Source organism: Macadamia integrifolia, chromosome 8 (genome assembly GCF_013358625.1).
Source record: "Macadamia integrifolia cultivar HAES 741 chromosome 8, SCU_Mint_v3, whole genome shotgun sequence".
Taxonomy (NCBI): domain Eukaryota; kingdom Viridiplantae; phylum Streptophyta; class Magnoliopsida; order Proteales; family Proteaceae; genus Macadamia; species Macadamia integrifolia.
This window is the reverse complement of record NC_056564.1, coordinates 14,690,596-14,712,903: the sequence shown is the minus strand read 5'-3', so window position 1 is coordinate 14,712,903 and position 22,308 is coordinate 14,690,596. Positions and strand designations below refer to the sequence as shown.

General features: G+C 36.7%; 2 protein-coding genes across 2 annotated transcripts; one reads left to right on the top strand and one right to left on the bottom strand.

Annotated features, from left to right (window-relative positions):
* The first annotated feature begins 1,296 nt into the window (after positions 1-1,296).
* Positions 1,297-8,089, top strand: LOC122087569 (probable protein arginine N-methyltransferase 1). Its single transcript, XM_042656742.1, has 9 exons — positions 1,297-1,646; positions 1,818-1,828; positions 2,918-3,073; positions 6,329-6,392; positions 6,546-6,688; positions 6,851-6,938; positions 7,137-7,252; positions 7,359-7,509; positions 7,625-8,089. The coding sequence occupies exons 1-9, from the start codon at positions 1,418-1,420 to the stop codon at positions 7,828-7,830; spliced, it is 1,164 nt and encodes a 387-aa protein (XP_042512676.1). The 5' UTR covers positions 1,297-1,417; the 3' UTR covers positions 7,831-8,089.
* Positions 8,090-8,868: 779 nt separating this feature from the next.
* Positions 8,869-13,506, bottom strand: LOC122085647. Its single transcript, XM_042654139.1, has 7 exons — positions 13,209-13,506; positions 12,973-13,083; positions 12,508-12,576; positions 12,051-12,182; positions 9,761-9,838; positions 9,545-9,670; positions 8,869-9,408 (listed from the first exon to the last, which is right to left on the bottom strand). The coding sequence occupies exons 1-7, from the start codon at positions 13,404-13,406 to the stop codon at positions 9,220-9,222; spliced, it is 903 nt and encodes a 300-aa protein (XP_042510073.1). The 5' UTR covers positions 13,407-13,506; the 3' UTR covers positions 8,869-9,219.
* Positions 13,507-22,308: the final 8,802 nt, after the last annotated feature.

Here is a 22,308-nt window from a genome sequence, read left to right as displayed (position 1 = left end):
TGTACTTGATACTTGGCCAAATCCTCTTAAATGTGAAGTGTATTTTCTTGGCTTCCAAATACAACATATATATATATATATATATATTTTTCAATGGAAACTTCTGTCCCATTATAGGATTCAGCTCCTCTCCTAAGTGTTGATCACCCATGTCTGCCTGTAACTATCTAGACAATTGATACATGTTCAAACGGTGATTCAATAGTTATACTTCTACCGATCAAAATAAAGGCATCACGGCAGAACCATTAAATCAACATGTGCCCATGGGACTACCATGTTCCCATCTCTCATGTCATTAAAATGAAAAAAACAAAAAAAAAAAACAGAAGGTGGGTCTCAATGCATTTCATTCGCTACCCATCCATTTCAGTATATTTATATGCAAAGGTGGGTCCCACTGCATTTCATTAGCTGTACTTATCCATTTCAGTATATTTATATGAATACCCTTTACATTACATGTTTCCCCATGTAGACTTGATAATCTAGCTCACACCCCAATGGGGCTATGGCCATGGCCCATGGGTTATGTAATCATTCCTCAGAACGGAAACCCCCGCATCTTTTTGGACTTTGGACTCTTTGGAGTCACTATCAAGACAAAAAGACTTCGGTGCATTGGACATCTGAGAGGGAAAGTGGATGCCCTAAAAGGATAGGGGGTCAAACTGGGTTTTAAAACATGGAATCGGTTCCCCCGATTCTGATTCATGTCGGCTCAGAATCGGCCACTGGAAACCTAGAATCAATTATTTAATATGAGAAATCACAGATTCTAAGGGAATCTTGATGGGAATCTTTTGATACATAATGGCTGAAATTGGGATTAATCCCGGCTGATTCTAAGGTGAATCGGCCAATTTTCAATTCAATTCATCGAGTTTTGAAATCATGCCTACAAATAGGGTTTTAAGAAATAGTATATTTATGTGTCCTCCCAATCAAGGGGGGCTGTAGATCAGTCCCCTTTGAAGAAGTAGAATGGAAAGAGCACAATATAACCAACTTGATCTGATAAAAAAAAAAGCACCTAAGCACGATTCGCCATAGCTAATGTATCCAAAAAGTTTCACCTTGGCGACGGAATCGGTCTCCCTCAATTTCAATTCAGATCAGTTCCGAATTTGCCCAGGAACGTTAGAAGTTAAGAATCGGCCACTTGATCTGAAAACCCACCGATTCCAAGAAATCTCGGTTGACAACAAAAATTCGTTCCTGACCGGTTCTTAAACCGATTCACCGATTTTTGTGCTTCCCCTGAAGCCTCCAAAGCTTTTATTTAAATCTTAACTCGAAAGCAAAGCCCTCGATTCTGCGAGTCCATTACAGCAGCAACAGCAGTTCAGAGAGAAACCCTAACCTAAGAATCCTGAAGCAGAGCTGTAGCTAAAAGCAGAAGAAGGAAGAAGAGAGTATGGGTCGGCGAAAGGGTAATAACAAGCAGAGCTCTTCCAGCAACTACAACAACAATGACTACACAAGCCAGCAGCAGGTGACGAGTATGATGGTAGAAGACGAGGTCTTGGAAGAGACTACTGCGAGTTCCAACCTTGACGATCCCATATCTGATGAGCCTGATGATACCCTCATTGGTGGCGACAAGACTAGCGCTGACTACTACTTTGATTCTTACTCTCACTTTGGTAATTTCCTTTTGTTGTTCTGCAAGTGCCGTTATTAAATATTTTTTCTTTGAACCATGGAGGGATTTCGCTAGATTGAAGGTTTTTTTCTTTGTTGTTTTTCTCTCTCTTCTGTGCGTAGTCTTTGCAAGAACTGATTTCCTCTTTGTTTGTTTGTTTGTTTGTTTACAGGTATTCATGAAGTAAGTATACCAGGTGGGATCTATCGATTTGGGAAAATTTAGCTTTTTATGAGTTTAATGGAGTAAGATAGAGTTCAATTATTTGCTTATGATGGCATATGATTGTGTTGAATTTGTTTATCCTTCATTACTAGAGGAATTTATCAATTAAGAAATAGTGTTTAAACCTGTATTTCTTTCTATCTAAGTGTGATTGCAATAGTGTTTTTTTGTATTTTCCCATGCTAGAATGTTTGAATATTCATTCCATGGCTATAGTTATTGTGGATATGCTTTCAACCTTAATTACTGTTAGATGAGTCCAGGAATGGTCACATGAAATGTTCTGTATGTTTCCATCGTTCCTTTGCCAGGAACATTGGGAATGTATGACATACTAGTGTGAAATGTTAGTTACCTTGCCAAAAAAGGTCCTTTTAATATGTTCTGTTGTAACAACAACAACAACAACAAAAAACAACATATCCTTAACCTAACAAAATGGGGTAGGTCACATGGATCCTTGCTCTCTAATAAGCTATATTCGAAGTCATGCATGATACGATGCCTAAGCAATGCATGTCTCTCCTCTCCAATTCTCCTATGGTTATTTTAGGCATGCCTTGGCCTTCTTAGTTCCTTTAATCTGAATCAAATCACTACGCCATAGTGGAGCATCCAAGGGCTTTGTTGGACATGGCCGTGCCACCTCAAACGACTATCTATTGCTTGAATATCACAAAAACTCAGAGGGGCAAGGAACAATACTATGCACTCTTCTTTTGAGATGCTCAGGTGGATTCATGTTAAAGGGTGAAAGACGCTTGTTGTAGTAGAGCGAAGCATGGGAAGTTCCTTTGCTATGTCGTTGGGAACAACCTGCAAAGTTCCTTATGGTCCGCGATAACTTTGGTTCTCCATTTCTTGTAGTCTGTCCACAGTACTACAGCTTGCAAATAATTTCAGGGCAATTTTGAGTTTCCTCCATCTTTGAAATGCTAGGTTTTGTGGATGATGCCTTGTTGAATACTTCTATTTACCTGTTTGCTATTTTGGAACTTGATGAAAATCCTAAGAGACAAATTCTTTGATTTCATCCTCATGTTGTAGGAAATGTTGAAGGATACAGTCAGGACTAAGACATACCAAAACGTTATTTATCAGAATACTTTCCTCTTCAGGAACAAAGTGGTACTTGATGTGGGAGCTGGGACTGGAATTTTGTCTCTGTTTTGTGCAAAAGCAGGGGCGAAGCATGTTTATGCGGTTAGTATCCTACTCCCCCCTTCCCGAACTACTCACCCCACCCCCCCCAAAAAAAAAAAAAAAGAGTTATTTAGGTGATTTGATTTATTCTTCTTGTTTCTAAATATTAAATGCTATGGGATTTTGGATCTGTCATTGACCCTTTGTCTGTTATGCCATTTAAATATATTTTTTATTTTGAAGTTTATTATTATCAATTTAGTGAGATATAAGTTTTTTATTTAAGGATAATCCTCAGTACATAAATTTGTATGCTGGTATCTAGCTTAAAGGAAGAATGATAAGAATAAGTATTTTTATGGAAAGAAAAGGTCATTTGTACCTAATGGTATCATTTTGTAACCGAAGCCGAATACCGAAACTGAAACGGAGTCGAATTAACCGGACCGAATTGAACCGAATAAATTCGGTTCAAATCCGGTTTGAGTACCTGAGTATTTGCTTCAGTTCGGCTCAGCTACAGTTTCAGTTAAAAGAACCGTTGTTTCAAACTGAGCCGAATTACCCCTCAAAACAGAAACCCGTACTGGTACTTGTAAATCAATTTTTAAATCCGTTGAGGGGAGGAAACATACCAACAAACCCACATGGGCTGATGGGAAAATGATGCTTCTTATATTAAATAATATAAAATGAAAAACAGAGTGGAGAAAAGGCAAGAAGCTATAGGAAGCAAAAATTAGTATAATACATAAATGCTCTCAATTAATTCAAAATTCAAATGCAAGGAATCAAAAGTAAACTCAAGAATACGGGTTTTGAATTTCGAGATTTTTCTTCATTTCCAGTCTATTATAATACTATTATAGAGAGATGATGGTGAAGGTAAAAGTACGGGTTTCAACTTTCGAGATTCTTCTTCATTTCCAATCTAATGATAATATAATATTATTATAGAGAGATGATGGTGACCCAGGAACTGAATTACAGCTGAAATTGTTCAGTTCGACTTGAGTATGCAAGTTTAGAACCGATCCGGTTCTCGGCTCAGTTTCGGTTCACACAATCACCTCTCTGAACTGAACCAAAATCGAGCCGATTGACAAGCTTATTTCTGTCCCTTATCCTCAAAACATTTTCTATTTTTCTTCCTAAAGGAAATCGATCGATGGTTAGTTATATGTAAAATACAGAGGTTGTGAAGGCACTGTTCTGATAACAATTCCTATTTGTTAACTTCACTAAAAGATGGTAGGATTTATAACTTCTCAATATATTTTATATATATAAACAGTGATAGTATTAGAAGTAGCCTCTTGACTGTCACATATAAGAACATGTGGCTAGTTGCTCCCAAAACCAAATAGCTAAAAATGATTCTGGAAGGATTGGGTAATGTGATTGGATTCTCCTGTATGGATGTATAAATGAAGTAATTATGTTTAGGTGGGTCTGGTATCAGTTCCACACAATGATTCTGAGGGTTTGTAATTATCTGCTGTGGATTATGTGTGCAAACTTCATTCACTGGATTAGTTCCCCCCCCCCCTCCCCCCCTTTTCCCTTTCCATTTTGGAGCAGTAATTTTAGATGCCAAATTTTTACTTCTTAATTATGAGGGCCACTTCCTTATTTTTTTGTGGGGATCATTTTTGTTCATTTACTTTCATAATCTCTTTGTGAAAGTTTAAGTGCTTCCAACAAGAATCACTCCTGCCTCCTCTCCCTCCCTATCATTCTTGTGCCATGAAAGAAAATCTCCGTAATTACCTCCTGCCTCCTCCCTCCTCCCTCCTGCCTCCTCCCTCCCTCAATCATTCGTGTTCTTCCCGTTTATGATGCATGAGCCCTTACTTGGACCGGGCCGAACCTGTTTGAGAACCTCGACCAAGAACCTGGTCAAAGTTTGGTTGTGGTTCAGTAGGATATTAGTAGTTTATTTATTAATTTGGATTTATCCAGTAATATTTTTTTTTACTTTGAGTATGCTAAGTAATGGTAGAGCCTATTTCATTTTAGTCTTAGAGTTCGATTCCATTATAGTTTTAGATTGGGATTAGCAGTCTTTTATATTTTCCTTTATATATGCAAGCAACATAACCAAGGAACTCCGATTTTGATAATGGAATGAAATTGAAAGTTGTTTGAACTTCTATGCTTAGTTCCTTTCTTCCATTCTTCTTTTCCTTCTTTTATTCTCTTTCTCTTTGTTTTTCTATTCTGCACTACCGTCTTTTTCAGCCGTAAACCCTGGGATTGAACTCTCTGGGACTCCATCGATTTGAGCTGAAATTTAGGGGTTTTGTTGCTTAATCTAAGGTGACCCAGGTTGCCAAATCTGAGACCCAACATTTGCCTGGACTGGAAGTTCCATCTCAAACTTCAGGTCTGGTTCCTGTTCTTCTGCTACATCAAGTTGCAGAGATGAATACCCATTATTTCATGGCCCATAGGGTTTGATGTTGGTTACTTCCAAGAGGGGTACGAGTTAGATAGCTTACCCTGAAATTTCTCCATGATGGATCTCTTGTGAGAGAGATCTCACAGTTAAAATATACTCCCTTCCTGCTGGTTTTCCGCTTCCTTGCTTTGGCTGGTGGTTGGAGGTAAACCCCCTCCCCCAAACAATAGTGCTTTGGGGTTTACTTCCCCCTTTTGCCCCTATTTTTTTCATTTAATTTTAATTTGTTCCAAGTTGTTTCCCTATTTCTTAAATTATAATACCATCGTGTCCTTTCTTTTAGCCTAACTTAGTAACCCTCTCATAATCTGAATATTTACTGTCATGCCACTCCTTATTGCAACTTTACAGTTTTTCCGTTATCTTTTAATCTTTGGTTAATATACACTTGGGTGTGCCATAGTGAACCCAAATAGGATTTTCGAACCCCAGGATCTCGTTCTAGAATACCATGCGAGGAGCCCTTCAAGCTTGAGGTTTAGTACCACCACCAATACCACAGTTGCCAGAGCTTGAGAAGCCGTCACCTGATGACTCTGCCTTTGGAAGAAGAAATCAAATCGAAGAGTCTCAAAGGCAGAACTGAAGTCTCTAGAGTGTTTAAGAATTAATATATAATTGTTTATCGGTTAAATCGGTTTGAACCATCAATTTTTCTTTCAAAACCGGACCAAACCAGTTTTCATTATCCAAAACCAAACCATAACTTTTGGTTCATTGGTGACACCCTTAGATGTGACCTTAACAGTGCACTATAGTACTTAATAATGATATATGTGTGCGTATCTTGTTTTGTCTTGTAGTTTCTATCATGCTGTTAAAGCAGTAGGTGAAATGAACCTTCTCTATTGCAGGTTGAATGCTCCCAAATGGCAGATATGGCGAAAGAGATTGTGGAAGCCAATGGATTTTCAAATGGTGATTATTATTCTGGAATTCTGTTGATAATTGTCAATATGTTCTACTGACTACTGGATGTTATTAATTATAAATAGAGTTATCAACTGACCACTGTAATGTTGGATCCTTATTTCACTGATTCTCATAATTATTTATTTTGCCCCTCCCCAGTTATAACAGTTTTGAAGGGAAAAGTTGAAGAGATTGTGCTGCCAGTTGCTCAAGTGGATATCATCATTTCGGAATGGATGGGGTATTTTCTGTTGTTTGAGAATATGTTAGATACAGTGCTGTATGCACGCAATAAATGGCTTGTAAGTCATCTTTTCATTTCACATTGCATTTATAGTATATTATCTTTTGGTTGTTCTTGTATGATTTTATCTTTGCAGATTAACGATGGAATTCATTTCACATTGCATTTATAGTATATCATTATCTTGTGGTGGTGGTTGTATGCTCTTATCTTTTTGCAGATTAACGATGGAATTGTGCTACCAGACAGAGCTGCTCTGTATTTGACGGCCATTGAAGATGCTGAATACAAAGAAGACAAGATTGAATGTGAGTCTGTTTTCTTACCCTGCATTAGAATTAGACTTGTTTCATCGAACACCTGTTGTTGAGTTGTGTCAATGTGTCAAGCCCAGCATGAATGGGGTCACTAGCTGGTCTGTAAGAGTATATCACTTCATTGTGTGGCTACACTGTCAGAGTATGTTGCTTATTGCTTCTTGTCCACGAAAATCATATGCTTTTCAGTCTGGAATAATGTATATGGATTTGATATGCGCTGCATCAAGAAGCAATCCATGATGGAACCTCTTGTTGACACTGTTGACCAGAATCAAATTGTTACAAACAGCCAGCTACTTAAGGTGGTGACAAAACTCAGCTGTTCTTTCTTCCCTGTTGCTGCAACATGCTTTAAGTTTTGATGATAATTTGATTAAAATGGATGTGAATTTGCTTCCCCCAATTCAGACTATGGATATCTCTAAAATGGCACTTGGAGATGCTTCCTTCACTGCACCGTTCAAGCTTGTGGCGGAACGCAATGACTACATCCATGCACTGGTTGCATATTTTGATGTCTCGTTTACGAAGTGTCACAAGTTTACTGGCTTCTCAACAGGTTTTGTCTATCTTCTTTGTAATAGTTAATATTTTTTGCCCATTAGAAGCACTTTTTTTTTTATCATTCCAAGTAGTGTTTAGCTCAAACATGTCTTCCAAAAAATAAATTTCAGGGCCAAGATCACGGGCCACCCATTGGAAACAAACAGTACTATACCTGGAAGATGTGCTAACCGTATGTGAAGGAGAGGCAGTGGTTGGGAGCATGACAGTGATACCCAACAAGAAGAATCCCCGTGATGTAGACATAACGCTCAAGTATTCATTGAATGGCCAGCGTTGTCAGGTTTCAAGAACTCAACATTATAAAATGCGTTGATTTGGGTTGTGATCATCCGTGACAAGAATATTATGGTTCTCTCTTATGTATTACTTCATCTCACCACAATTTATAACAGCTGATTCCATGAGAGCTACATTTTTTGTCTTGAAATTATTTGAGGAAAGATGAGCTGAGGCCTGACTGGTTCTGAGTATAACGTGTTCTTGTATTTTGATTGAAAACAAATCAAGTTGATTCACCAGAGTAACCCAAAATACAATGTGCCCGAAATAATCGAGTTGTAATTTATTCTCTCTGCACCTTTGCCGTTTACAATTTTTACCACCAACAAAAGCTTATTTTTGAGTAGGGAACTCTTTTGATATGCTGATTATGGAGCACGGGTAATGCCAATTGCTAACTGGCTGCAAAATTCAGAGGCCAGGAGCACTTTTTCTTGTGAAATGCAAAAAAAAAAGGTTGCTTTGTTACTGGGGTCCTGGGATCAGCGAAATTGGAGAATGCCCCTAGTATCATAACCCTGGAGAAGGTAACAATGTATCATAAAAAGAATTTTGGTGGTGATCCGTGCTGTTTCTTACTCTAGAATGAAGAAGGGGTGGGCTATTCTGGTTTCCTTTTGGATGTGGAGATCCCATGTTCTGAATTCTGATTTCAAGCTACCTCAGTGTACTGTATCTAGTTTCATAAAATGTGTCTGGTCAGGTGCTTTTCTCAGTATCCCCCTAATATTATCTTCATTTTTTCAATAAAAACGATTCCATTGCTCTCCATCCATGCTGAAGAGGTCACCCACCACATGAACAATAAAGGATGAGAGTTAATGATGAACCCAAAATCATTGGTGAAGAAAACTTTACTGAAAGAAAATCCAAATAAAAAAGAAAAAATATGGATCTTCAATTACATGGTTCCTATATAGATATTTTGTGACATATCACATTACTAATTTCCCCTCGACTAGTTAGTCTGCATTATAGGATTTATGCCTTAAAAATTGACAGCAACTTGAATACTACAACCCTTTTTGGTGCAATATCTACATCCACCTATATTGATAATCACAGGTAAAAATGAAGAAAGAGACAAGATGACAGCAGTTTTCATTTAAAACAATCTCTTGTTCCAGTTTTCATGATTGTGGTAGTCAAAAGTAAATTAAAATACATGATTTCAAAATAGTCAGATGGAAGAGGTTGATAAAATTTTCCAAAATTGAAGATCACTGTTACCCTCAACACCAAGAGTTTACAGACTCGGGCAAATTGGACTCCACTCCAACTCCCCCTCAGTGGCTACCTTCTATACTCTATTTCGTTTCAACAGCTACAACCACTCAACTTTAACAGAAGAAACGGGAACGACTACAAAATCATGATCTGTGAACCTTCGTCACTATACCCGAATTAATTGAGCTGCACAGTTCTAAAGTTCAGGCTTGGCATTTGGAGATTTCTTCGATTTTTGCATTTTCTTTCCTTTCCACCATTTCCGTACCCGGAGTGAGACCTTGTCTGCATGTCTCCTTAATGCTGCTCCCGTGTCTGAAATTCCCTTGGTTATCTTCTCTTTCCAGCCTTCCTTTTTGGTTTCTTTCTCTCTCAGGACTTTACCCTGCAAGTACAAAAAAGAAAGGACCCATCAATTTGAAAACTCTTAAGCAAAACCTATGGTTATAGTACATCACTCTGCATATAAGCAAAGAACACCACGGATTTTAATTAATAATACTCAGAATGGAGTATATTACCAGTTTAGAAGGAAAATTCTCCTCATCGTCTGTGTCATCTTCATCGTCTTCCTCATCCCCGAAATTCCGCGTATTCAGCAAATCCTCCTTTGAATACATTTTCATGCCAGGTGCTCCAGGCATACCCTGATTTGCATATTTCCCAAGAATAAGGTTTCTGGGATTGAAAGAGTTTGTTAAAGATGCAAGCACATCAACTTATTAAAGAAAACTAACCTCCATGGATTTCAAAATCTTTTCCATTTCAGCCTCTTTTGATGACTTAGGAACAAAAGGTTCTCCTGGAATCCTATCCTAAGATCCACAAGAGACAAATGATTCAAGAATCCAAGAATTAGAACATCCTGTTGGTAATTACATGAAAGTCAAGAAAATCATAGTTGACATTTCCATGAAATTTCGCTCTACAGGTTGCACAAAGGAGTAGGTTTCCATTCTCATTACAAGCCATCCACATTTAAGGTTAATGCGCATTGAAGAGAAATCTAACAAAAAACTTACGGAATGATCAAGAAAAAGAAACTTTTTAAGGAACCATATGAAAAAAAGGCACTTGTTAAAAATCTAATAGAAGGCATTGTCCAATACATGAAGTAGAAGCAGTATTCTGTTTCAAGAACATAGTTTGTGCAACTGTTTGGGTTTTACTCTTACAAATTGTATCGCATTGTGGTGGTTTTAATGTAGGATTAAGAGATCAAAAAGTCAATATGATGATTTTTACAGAAGGGTTCTGGTTAGTGGTTACATGTGAGACTGGCTTTATCTCTGAATGCATGGGTTCATATAGTTTGTCTTTTTGAAGTGTGGCACTGCTCTAGTGCTTTAACAATTGATGCTCTACGATGTGAAAAGAAACCAACATGTTCTAAATGCAGTGGGAACAAACCAGAAAGAGTGTTCATCTGCGATAATTATGACCAATTCTGCATGAAGGACATGACTCGTTTGAATCCAGCCACAACAAAATTTGGAGGGTATCCCTTTCCATTTGAGACACAGGAGAGGCAATTTTTAAGATGGCTAGATAATAATTTCAAAATGAGGACAGGTCCCATTGTGATGGCAGCTAATCAAGAAATTTGCAGCCTTTTGGAATTGGGGACATTCTAGGAACATTCTTTTTGTGGTTTGTTATGGTGCTTAAAAGGATAATGGAATTAACACTTCCATGAAGGCCTTAAATATCCAAGTAACATTAATTTCGAATCTAGAGGTTCGAGGTCAGTTTACTAACTTAGAGGTGGATCTATAGAATAAAAAGTGGTTCCCTTTCACCATGGGCTTTCTTACATAGAGAGACTCTGATATACTTATTTTCATAGTTGTCACGGTGTCTAGGCAACCCAAGGCAACGCCCGCCTAGGCAACGCCTTGACAAGTATGCTTATTTATATATATATATATATATATATAGAGAGAGAGAGAGAGAGAAAAGACACTCCCCTATAGTGTTCTGTATGCCTAGACACATGGGGAAGTGGAGCCAAGGCATGGGAGTACGGAACACTAGCAGTACTAGCAGGTAGTGTTCTTTCATATGGGTGTGTGTGTGTGTGTGTGTGTGTGTGTTTCTACTTATGGTGGAATCATGATATTGTTAGCATAAAATAAAATCATGATATTGTTTCTGGACAGAGTTTTGTCAACTGCTTCTCAATCACATCATATGTTTTTCTCTCCCCTTCTACTCCATAAGCATCATCTCATTCAAAATTTTAGCTACATACAAAAAGGTTCTTGATTTTAACTATGTTTGAGCAGGGTTCTTGATTTTATCTATGTTTCAGTAGGACTTATTAAAAGTTTCATTCAGAATTTTTACCATCTACCAAAGGATATTTGGTTTTAACGATGTTTCTGCAGGCTTTACTTAAAAATGTTTCTGCACTTATGAATGATGGGTGGTTCAATCGGAGATCAATTACTGAGTATCTTGTGTCTTTAATGGATTTTTTCCTCCAGTTATAATTGTCTCATTAGAGTTTAACGATCAACAAAACTTCTAGGAGATGAAGATTTAGCATTGAGGCAGATAAAATAGTGAATGACTTTCTTAGATGTTTCAATTTGGTAGAGATATGAATTCTAGCATTCTAGGATATAATTTAAGGATGGATCCTAGAGCAATGGAAAGAATTTCAAGCTAAAGCATTAAGTTTGGTAAAGTGGTGGGTACAAGTACTCTGGATAACATAGTTTTAGGTATTCATGATGATTAGGCATAGTGGTGTTCTAGTACTCAACCACAGCTAAGTAGGTCTAAACCCAGTGGTTTGCACAATGACACAACTTAATATATGTTAGTATCCATGCAATGAGAGATAAGACGGGTTTACACAATATCAATGAGGACCAAAAAGGGCTCAACTAATAAACATGAGAAAAAAGATGTGGTCAACCAAATTGGCCTAGATGTCCAAAAATTCATCGTCCCTGGGAAGCAAAATTAACATGCATAATACACTAATTTTAGTTCCTTGAAGCTGCAGTAAAGAGTGGTTACCTTGGGAAGTGGAGGTGGCTTGACAGAGCATGCTTTAGTAAGATCATGACAAAGATAATTTACTAGTGAATCAATCTGAGGCTTGGCTTTGAACAGATATTCAGCAACATCAGTGTCAGAATAACCCATGACCTGAAAGTCATATCCAATTATAATCTTAAGTTCTGAGTGGAGAGGGTGCAATACTAAAAAAACCCGGCAAAGAGAAATCTTGTGTGTTAGAACAAACCAAGGAATGATTCAAATACTCAGCCAGGAAAATAAAATTAAGTGAAGCAAAGTAACAGCAATTTTGATCCACTAGACACACACTTGAATGGTTTATTTCCAAAAAATGAATACATAAAAAATAATAATAATAAAAAATAATAATAATAATAATAATAATAATAACAAAATTGATTCATATATAAGAAAACAAAGGGGAAATGACAAAAAAAAAGCCATAATACTTCACCTCCTGACAAGCCCGCTCTATCGTCTTACATTCTGAATTGCAATGCCCTTCGTCATCTTGTTCGACAAGCTGGTCAAATAAGGAAACTAATATGAGAAACCATCTTAAGGATGAAACAGGTTATACCAATCTGCAGCTACAAAATATGGCTATCTGTCCAATTGAGCCGCACAACCTTACTAGCAAAAGAAGAATGCATCTCCAATCTCTGGAAGGAACTAAAGAAAAAAAAAGATTCAAATATTTGGCAATCTTACCAAACTGGTTTTTGGTTTCTCATTGAAGATAAATCATAAAGAACTGAATAAGAAAAACCCAAATTGGTTCCATCATATAAATCGCATTGATTCCGAATTGGGTGCATTGAGATTCATGCGGTGTATAAGCAAAACCCATATAAATAAATTAAATCCTGAAACAGGGATAAAAAAGAAATTGGTTGAGACAAAAGGGTATCCTCCTTACCTCCAATTTGTCCCCGCTCTCTACTATATCGATTTTCAGAATCCAATCTGCTTCGTGTTTCTTCAAATTGCAAACATTTTCAGATATTTCGATGATCTGTAACTCCGACACCTGATCCAAAAAAAGGGAAAAAAAATAAATGGAAGAAGGAATCAAATTAAGAAAAAACAAATACATTGAAGATAAGCCAGGGTTCATCATGATTGTATTCAGAGATGAAAATAACAAAAAGGAACCTTTTTGGGAGAAATCTGAGCTTCTTTCTCCTTCACTTGCTTGTATAGCTGAGTAGCGATCTTTTCACAGACCTGGCATTTGATATGTGGTATATCTTCCTTCCTGGCGATAGAAACTGGTTTCTTAGCAGAGTAAGAAGTGGGTACCCATGAGGATATCAGTAGAGCTGATAGTACAAAGACATAGATTGCTTTCATCTTCGCAAATAATCACTCAATCTCTAAGCTCTTCAAGCTCCCTCGCTCCTTTGTGAAGAACCCTCACTCTGTGCTGTTAACCTGTTAGGTTGCAGGAAGGAAGTAGACAACACGGTTGAGGAGGAGGAGCGCATTGACGTATTGCTCTCATCTGATTGGCTGGTTGTTGCTGAGTAGACACCGGTCCCACCCTTTCCAGCCAATGGGAGTTGTCTGACTCCAGCGTCCAGAGTCCAGAGTCTCGGGACCGTTCCGTACGACTAGCCATCTGACAACTCGGAGTAAGGTATCAAAATTCTCGGTCAGCCCGAACCCACCCTAGCCGGCTCGGAGCCTGAATAGGGCTTCATATATTAAGTACATGATAAAATAAGTATGTTAAAAACTATAAATGGGTCGGTACTTCTAGAAAAAAATGTCTGCAAAAAGATATTTTCATTTTCACAATCAACATATATATAAAAAATTAGGTTTTAGCCTCGACAATGTATAAAGATCAAACAATCAACAAGTATAATCTCCTCTCTCTCTCTCACGACACACTAGGGAAAAAAAAAGAGTATAACCAATGGTACTGAACTATGCTGGGTTGGTCCGATTATGCTAAGTAGGATCCAATCAGGGTCTATTAGGGTTAGATTAGGTTAGGCTTGACAAGGTTGGGCTTGAGTTGAAATATCTTACCCTGACCTCGAGCTAGGTTGGGCTAGGATTGAGTTAAGAGACATTATTAGGGTTGGGTTAGGGTTTTAAAAAACTCAGCCCAATGCGGCCTTTGACACCCCTAACTTTGAGGTTACTTCACAATTGGGACTGGGCAAGGGTGCCATTCGGTCGATTCAGTTTGATTTGATTCAGTTGAATTAGTTTTGATCGGTTGTCAGGTCATCCTGAAACCAAACCATTAAAGGATTTTTGGTTTAAGTCCACTTTGGTATGGTTGCATATTGTTTTTTAATCAGTTTGTAATCAGGTAACTATCGGGTTTGGTTTGGTATTTACATGTACATAAGGAAATCAATCGGAAAATTCTGGTGTTTTGGGTTTTCAATTTCTTATCGAGTTACTATTAGTTTGGTCTTGATTTATATTGGATTCGGTCTACTTGCTACATTTGGTTGGCCCGGTATTGTTTTGGTTTCTATCTATTTCTTAAAGTGTCCAAACCTGAAACCAAACCAACTCGACTCATCTTAGTTCAACCTAGGTTGAGCTAATTGGTTTCAATCTATTTGACCAGTTTGTAATCGGTTTACTATCGGGTTTGATTTGGTATGGTTTCTTTTTCACAAGTATGAAAGGAAATCAATGGAAACATTATGGTATTTTGTGTTTTTAATTTTTTATGAGTTACTATTGGTTTGGTTTCGATTTATATTGGATTCAGTCACCTTAATGCTCCACACACTATCAAGGGCGTAAGCTGTTAGTTTACAAAATTTGTTATGTGATAAATTGAGGCTATGTTTGATACACATTAGATTCTAAACCGATAAATATAGAAGAAAGAAAGAATCAAATTTTAAAATACGTTTTACACTTAAAATCTATTTCAGGAATGCATATCAAGCACAATCTGGACAAACTAACCTTTGTGGATAAACAGAGCAAACTCATATGCTCTAGTATCAAATTTTAGCTTAACATGTGACTTAAGTAGCAATTCAATTTTATTTCCAAATGTCCCAAAAGAAAAAATTAGTGGGTCCATGTAATATAGAATGTTTATTACAGCCAAGGATTTAGAGGACGGTAAATATTGATCCCCTGTTTGTACTATTTTACCTTGAAAAGATACAAATATTTGATCCATATTGGTTAGGGATCGGGGATCGGTCTCAGCCGATATCAGTCCAATATGGCTGATATGAGATCGATACTTGAAACTAGGGGTGTCAATTGGTCGGGCCGATCGGTCCTAACTGGGCCTGGAGATGTGAAATCCTTGCACCGTGAACGCCCGCTTACTTAAACGGGCCTGGGTTTGGGGGGCATGGTACGGTTTGTAATTGGGCCAGTTGGTGTCGGGCTATAATCGGGCTATCTTATACGAGCCTTAAACAGGCTATGGGCCTATTTAATTCTAAACGGGCTCTAAACAGGCCTACCCTAAAATCATTTTTTAAGTGGATTAAACGATTGGCTTTAAAAATGATGGAGGATAACATTTATAATTCTGGAACCATATCCAAGGGAATCATGTTTTTAAAATGTAATCTAAGTTACAAGAATTACACTCTTATTAACAATTGAATGATCCAAGAACATTACAAACCTGAAATTGGATTTTTGATTCACTTGTATACATAATACAATGAAAGAAAAAACCTACTTTGGGCAACTGTCTTTCCCTTCAATTATTACACTACTTTAAGAGTTGTATGACTATGTTGGTTTTTTATAGATATTCTACACATTGTTTGTGCTCAATCTTATTACTTCAATAAAAATCAAGCTGCTTGTCTATGCCAAATGTTTATCTTTTCTCTATGTTGTCTTTATTTACAGTGAAATCACAAAGGTCACCATATTTCTCATTGAAATCCCATATGTCCATTGTGTTGTAATCAGCTATTAGTTTAGTCTTACATATTACTTAGTCATATTTTTGTAGTATAAGTGGTAGAATAGGTATTTACAATTTAAGCATTTTTCTAAAAGGGGTCAGGTCGGTCGAGCTAATTGAGTCAGTTCTAACGTGCTACTTAAGTGAGTCGGGCTGGTCGGGTGCCCGACGGGCTACTACTCTGCACCGTAAATGTCTGTTTAATAAACGGTTAGGGCTTAAGCCCAACACGTTTATTAAACAGGCCGGTTCAGGTCGGGCCTATAGGAATGGGCTTAGGATTGACACCCTTATTTGAAACCATCATTATAGCTCATCCATTGTATTTGATCCTTAAAAAAGCATAAGAAAGTGACCCAAAAGTGAATCTAAGGTTACAATGGAATTTTTATCTTCTTCTTTTTATGAAATTTATAAAGTTCTTAGTCAGTTTCCATTATCATCTGGAGATAAATTTAACAAGTGAAATCAAATTACAATGCAGAGTTTTCTCTTTAGGAACAACAACAACTACTACTAGGGAAGTGATACCTATGTGAGAATGCGGTTCATATATAAATGTGTATAAAAGCCACTGAAAACACTCGAAAAAGCATCCACAAAAGAATCATTTCCTTTTCATAGAGGTGGACTGATCATTTTCACATCCATGTGTTTAGATGTATAGGTCACACTAAACTGCAACGTGGAACATAAAACCACCAGTCAGTGATGTCCAAAATAGACCTAGAATGGGAGGTGATGAATTGGTTAGTCTTTTTTTTGGGTTACGGTAAGGGCTTGTTAGCTTAGAGAGACCATAGGGTCCATATTGCATTTAGATCTTATATATATATATATATTTTTTTTTCTTCATTTATTTCTCAGCTGGGTCCACCATATGAGCCAACTAAGCTCGACCTCGTGAAATAAGGAAAGCACGCGTGCCAAAGCCTAAAAAAATGGAAAGGCCCCTAAATGATGCTTAAATTCCACTCCTTTATTGGTTGGTGGGTAAGGCTTTAGATTAAGTCATGTAGAGCATGGTTTGAGGAATCGAATGGCTCAGAATCAAAATCAATAAGTGTCTTTCTATTCATTTCTAGGAGATCGGGAATGGTATCACATTAATTGATCTTATTAATGATATTGAGTTCTCAAACCATGTGTAAAAAGGCTTGTAACATGTCCACAATTAAAGTAGTCAACCAAGAATCCTTCTATGTGTTAAAGCACCATTGCAAATTTTACAAAGCCTTTGACAAAAGAAGATCCCTATCTCTAAATAAGCTCCTACAAATCAAGAACAATTTTGTCCGTTACTAGTGTCATCTAGGAAAAATTCTTGGACCCATAATGCTTCTTTATTATGTAGGATATACCAACCTTGTCTTACCAGTAGTGCAAAATTAAAACATCCCAAATCAAGGAAAGACGAAACCCCAAAAGTTCTTACCTAATCATAAAACGTCGTATTTTCACATATAAACCCTTTTATCCTTACTATCTTTCCACCAAAATGATGAATAAGTAGGTTTAAATCACATAACGTAATTTGACATTTGATTCTTCTCTATTTTCTGACTTCAAAATCGTATATTCCATAATATTGGGAACATAATCTATATATAATATATCGGGTTGCCACAGTGTGGGGTCAAGCTAGGCTTTTGAAAACCTCAATTTTAGTACTCTTAGTTGGGTCTAGGTTCGGACCGGCTCTGATTTAATATTGAAAAATCTAACCTTAACCCCACTCACATCCACGGTATCTTAGCACCCTTAATAATACTATACTTACCAGTTGAAAAAAAAAAAAAGACTCTTGTAAAAATAAGGGTAAATTTGCTATCGTGAGAATTATGACCAAGATATCACAAGAAGGAATTCACATTCTCTGCAACGAGTGATGAGCATCAAATGGAAAAAAATCGTCTGTAACTCTGATCTCGTACAATTCCGTGCAATATCACATTTAGGTGGTCACACGTGTATTGATACCAATACAATGGCTCAGATCTGATTTAAATGTCTTTTCACTAATTTAATGTTTTATTAGTTGTAGCAGATCTGGACCATTGTATTGGTATCAATACACGTGTCACCGCCTAAAGGTGGTATTGCACGGAATTATACGAGATCGAAATTACAGAAGATTTTAACCCGCATCAAATACATAAGAGCATCTGAACATGCATTCTAAGGGAATCCTAACTACCCGATGCTCATTACACCGGTACATTGACTGCAGACGATTTTAACTAGCCAAAATAATTGTCATGAAAAAGTTATACCATAGCAAAATTCTTTCTTATGAAAGAGGAACAATCTTGATGGCATGATGAACTTTCTGAATTTTCAGGGGCACAGTCGTTATTTTGCCACCTCTGCGTCTAGAATCTGGACACAACGACATGTGAAAAGCGTGCGTTCATTTTTCCATTTTTAATTTTCTTTTATTCTTTGGGACGTTCTCGCTAATGTCACGTGCTCGAATTTAATGGCTTACACCGACACACCTTTATGACCCGACTGGAAAAAGTGTCCCAACCCGTGTAAGTGACCCGAGTCCATCAGACATGGCCAATTATGACTGAACACTAGTGGACCCCAACCTAAGGTCCATATGTCCCAATTCCATGGCTATTGGATCTAACCCCATCTGTCCAATATGGGTAGCTTTCGTTCTTACGCCTCCTGGTTAGTTAAATTGATCCCTCACGGCATCTTTTTGCCTATGGAGACCGAAAACACACACGGCTGAAAGGGGTAGTTTGCGATACAAAACACAAGAGGCCATAAGTAAGATCTCAACTGACACGTGGCACTCATGCAAGTAACGCTGATTTGTCCTACTTCTTTGGTGGGGACCACCATTGACTGAAAAAAAAAAAAAAAGCTATAAGAAATTGCACAGATGGCAAACTAAGAATCTGCGTTAGGTCATTAGATTCATTACCAATCCTTATCCGTTCACAGACAAAATAAAACAAAGGATTAAGTTTAGGGTTAGGTTTAGTAGAAGAGCTTTAATTAAGTCATTAACAGGAAGGGAACAAGTGTGAGGTGCACAAATAAGAAGTGTAGGAGGATGAGACAAAATTGCCATGTCACCATCGTATACTTATACGCCTTTATACCCCTTATTACATAATCCATGTCATTGGTAAGGATGTTGATGTGTTACCCTCTCTTCTTTCCTGATTGGTTTACTCTCTATAATTGATTCTTATGTAATATATCAAGATAATATGATAATTCTTCCCAAGGTAGTTTAGGTGGCAAAGATCAATTACTCACAATAAATAGGTCAAGAATTCAACTCTCTTTGGAGTTTACCCATAAAAAATACATTAATTCTGATTGAAACAATGTTAAATAAGCCCGTTAAAATAGTTTGTAAACAATTTTGGCGAACAAGAGTTATAATTTTATTTTGTTACCCTTTAGCATTTTCTTTTGTCCAATGAAAATATAATATTATTACTTCATTAACATGTGTATTTGAAAAATGTACAAAACAATGATCTTGAAAATATTTTTTAATATTATTTTGATTTTTTAAAATACTCAATATATTTTTTTTAAAGATCAATTAATTAATTTTCTTTTAATTGAGAGAGGAAAACCCTAAGAACAAAACCTTTTTTTCCCATCTATTTACAGCTACTGCATCGGTTCTTGTGATCAGGGTTTGCTGGTTATCATCTTTCACTACGAGTTCGCCCCACAATATGGCACAACATTAGCAAATGCCTCACATCACATGCATGCATTGATGATGAATATATATATATATATATATATTTATATTTTTTCTAAGGTAAAGGTATTAATCTTCCTATGCTCTACTCTTATAAATAGGGATGAAATTTTGTTGCTACCTAAGTTGTAAGAACTTTCTTGTTATCCGCGTTTTCACTCAAAGAAATAGAATCTTAAATGGTATTTTAAAAAATATATCAAAACTTGAAAAGATATTTATGAGTCTAAAAGGGAATTTTCATATCGTTGTATCCTTAAAATGATAATGGATAACCAATCAAGGATATCTTTGTTTGGAATAGATCGATCCAGATCAAGAGCATATCAATATTGCCCTGTTCGATTCCAAGATTGATTCCAGTATCTTAAACCATTCTCCCAAGCATAGATTTAGTCGAATCAGATCATATGTGTTTTTCAACAAAAGTACATTTTCTTTTATCCCTAAAATGATAAGGATAAAGGATCCAGATTCATCATGTAGTAGTATTAGCTTTGATACAATACGATCGATCCAATATTAGTACTTAAAACATTGCTCACATGTGGCTATTATTGGATTCCTCTAGTAATGAGCATGGATTGCGTTGGATTTGTTTTTTGGTAAGAGGTTGCGTTAGATCATTGATTACTTAAATAATCATTTGAATCTGCCACTTTAATTACGACTAATGATAGTGATAGGCAAGTGGGGCCTTCCCTACCCATTTGGGCATACCTTTTCAAGTGGGGGATTTTTTAACCGTACCAATCAATCCACTTGAGGAGGGTTGCTTGTGATTAGAAAGTTGAGATGATATGGTTGTGGGCATTGGCACAGTTTAATTAAGAGAATTTTTTTTGATCATCCACATAGTAATACAAGAAGGAATTATTGATTAAGCATATTCTTAGTATCAAAAATATATGTTCGTTAGGTTGGTGATGGAGGACATTGGAGCTTATGATGTGCTATTAGAGATTTCCTGTAGAGAGAGAGAGGGGGGGGGGTTGGTTTATGTTACAAGTCACATAACCTCTAAATATATAAATTACATATAGGATATTAAGATTGAAAGAATCCTATTGGTTTGGTGTACGAAAATCATGCATGTAGGGGTCAATGGGGTGGTATATTAGAGCATCTTCAACACACAACAAGAAGAGACAACATGATCTTTTCACACCCAATTCAGTTTGAGAGTTTCCTACGCTAGACTGACACGATTCTTTTTTCTTATATATATAATTATTTATTTGGGTGAAAGAACCCTGTCCTACTATCATAGGAAAGACCAGTGCACAGGATCAACGAGAGGACACACGTTAGCATCTTTAGTGCTCTGGGCATGGGGTAGCATGGTCTTTTCACGCACCTTATCTCTATGTGTATTCTACACTAACATGACAAGGTTCTTTTTTCCTAATTCTTTATTTATTTATTTTCCCCCAAATCGATTAGAGTCATAGAAATTAGAATAAAAAAGAAGAAGAAGAAATAATCTGTACTTTTTTTTTTCGATTAAATTTTTAGAGTATTTAATTCAATAAATCTGGGGATTTTGCGATAAAAGATAAATTAATAATTTTTTTACTATTTTACTAACTAAAAGAAGGAAAAAATGCCAAAAAAGATATAGATTAAGCATGAAACCAAGATGATTCAAGAAGGGGGTTTCATAAAAATGAAGAGAAATATGATCATCAAATCTAATTCCTATTACTAAACCATGGTGATACAAGGCTATGTACTCTTCATCCTTTGCTCCTTGACACTCAAAATGCTTTCTTAATATAAGAAAATTGGATCCATTGTTAGATAAAGCTCAACTAAGAGATCCACAAGGTAAGGAAAACCAAAAACTATTTCTTTGTAGACTTTTGACAAACACCTTTCAGTCAATGGGTTTCTTCCTATAAAACCCTAAAACAATGGCGAGATTGGGGGGGTGGGGTGGGGAATAGGGAATGGAACACTCTCACTCCAATTAGATAGCTATCTAAAATTTTGTGCTTTTTACCAAAAAAAATAATAATTATGCCTGTACATATTTGGCTTCGTAGCATAGCTAATTTTCCTTAAGGGGTGGTGGGTTAGTGTGGTAGGTCCAAATCAGTCAAAATAACTGAGTCTTGAAAATCATTAAGCAAATGTTTGAAAGTCAGTCCATAATGCCTCCATGGTGATCTTCTACCAAAACGAGATAGAAAAACAAGCAGTCCATGGTCATCTCTCTTTCCTTTTTTTAATGGTAAAAGTAGTCCATGGTCATCTTGGATGGACAATTTACTTATAAGGGAGAGTATTGAGGTGTATTGGAATCATTCATACATAGTAGAATAATGAGGTCATTTCATGAGAGAGAGAGAGAGAGAGAGAGAGAGAGTGTTACTGTTAGGGTTTAAGAGTTGTCTAAGGTTTTGTAGAAATAGTTATTTACAAAAAATTAAAATAGGATAGATGAAGTTGAAATGTGCGTCCGAAGTGTTGTGTGATCAGTGTATACCTTGAAAAAGTGAAAAAAACTTTTACAGGAAAATTATATGACTAATTATGATACATGCCACCGAATGTTGGGTAGTTACGAAGTATCACATAAATAAACTCAATGC

Coding starts and splice junctions, on each gene's coding strand:
- LOC122087569 (XM_042656742.1), top strand. CDS start 1,418: ATGGGTCGGCGAAAGGGTAATAACAAGCAGAGCTCTTCCAGCAACTAC. Junction 6,393..6,545: donor AGCCAATGGATTTTCAAATG/GTGATTATTATT, acceptor GCCCCTCCCCAG/TTATAACAGTTTTGAAGGGA. Junction 6,689..6,850: donor ATGCACGCAATAAATGGCTT/GTAAGTCATCTT, acceptor ATCTTTTTGCAG/ATTAACGATGGAATTGTGCT.
- LOC122085647 (XM_042654139.1), bottom strand. CDS start 13,406: ATGAAAGCAATCTATGTCTTTGTACTATCAGCTCTACTGATATCCTCA. Junction 12,183..12,507: donor TAGAGCGGGCTTGTCAGGAG/GTGAAGTATTAT, acceptor TATGACTTTCAG/GTCATGGGTTATTCTGACAC. Junction 9,671..9,760: donor AGATTTTGAAATCCATGGAG/GTTAGTTTTCTT, acceptor TATGCAAATCAG/GGTATGCCTGGAGCACCTGG.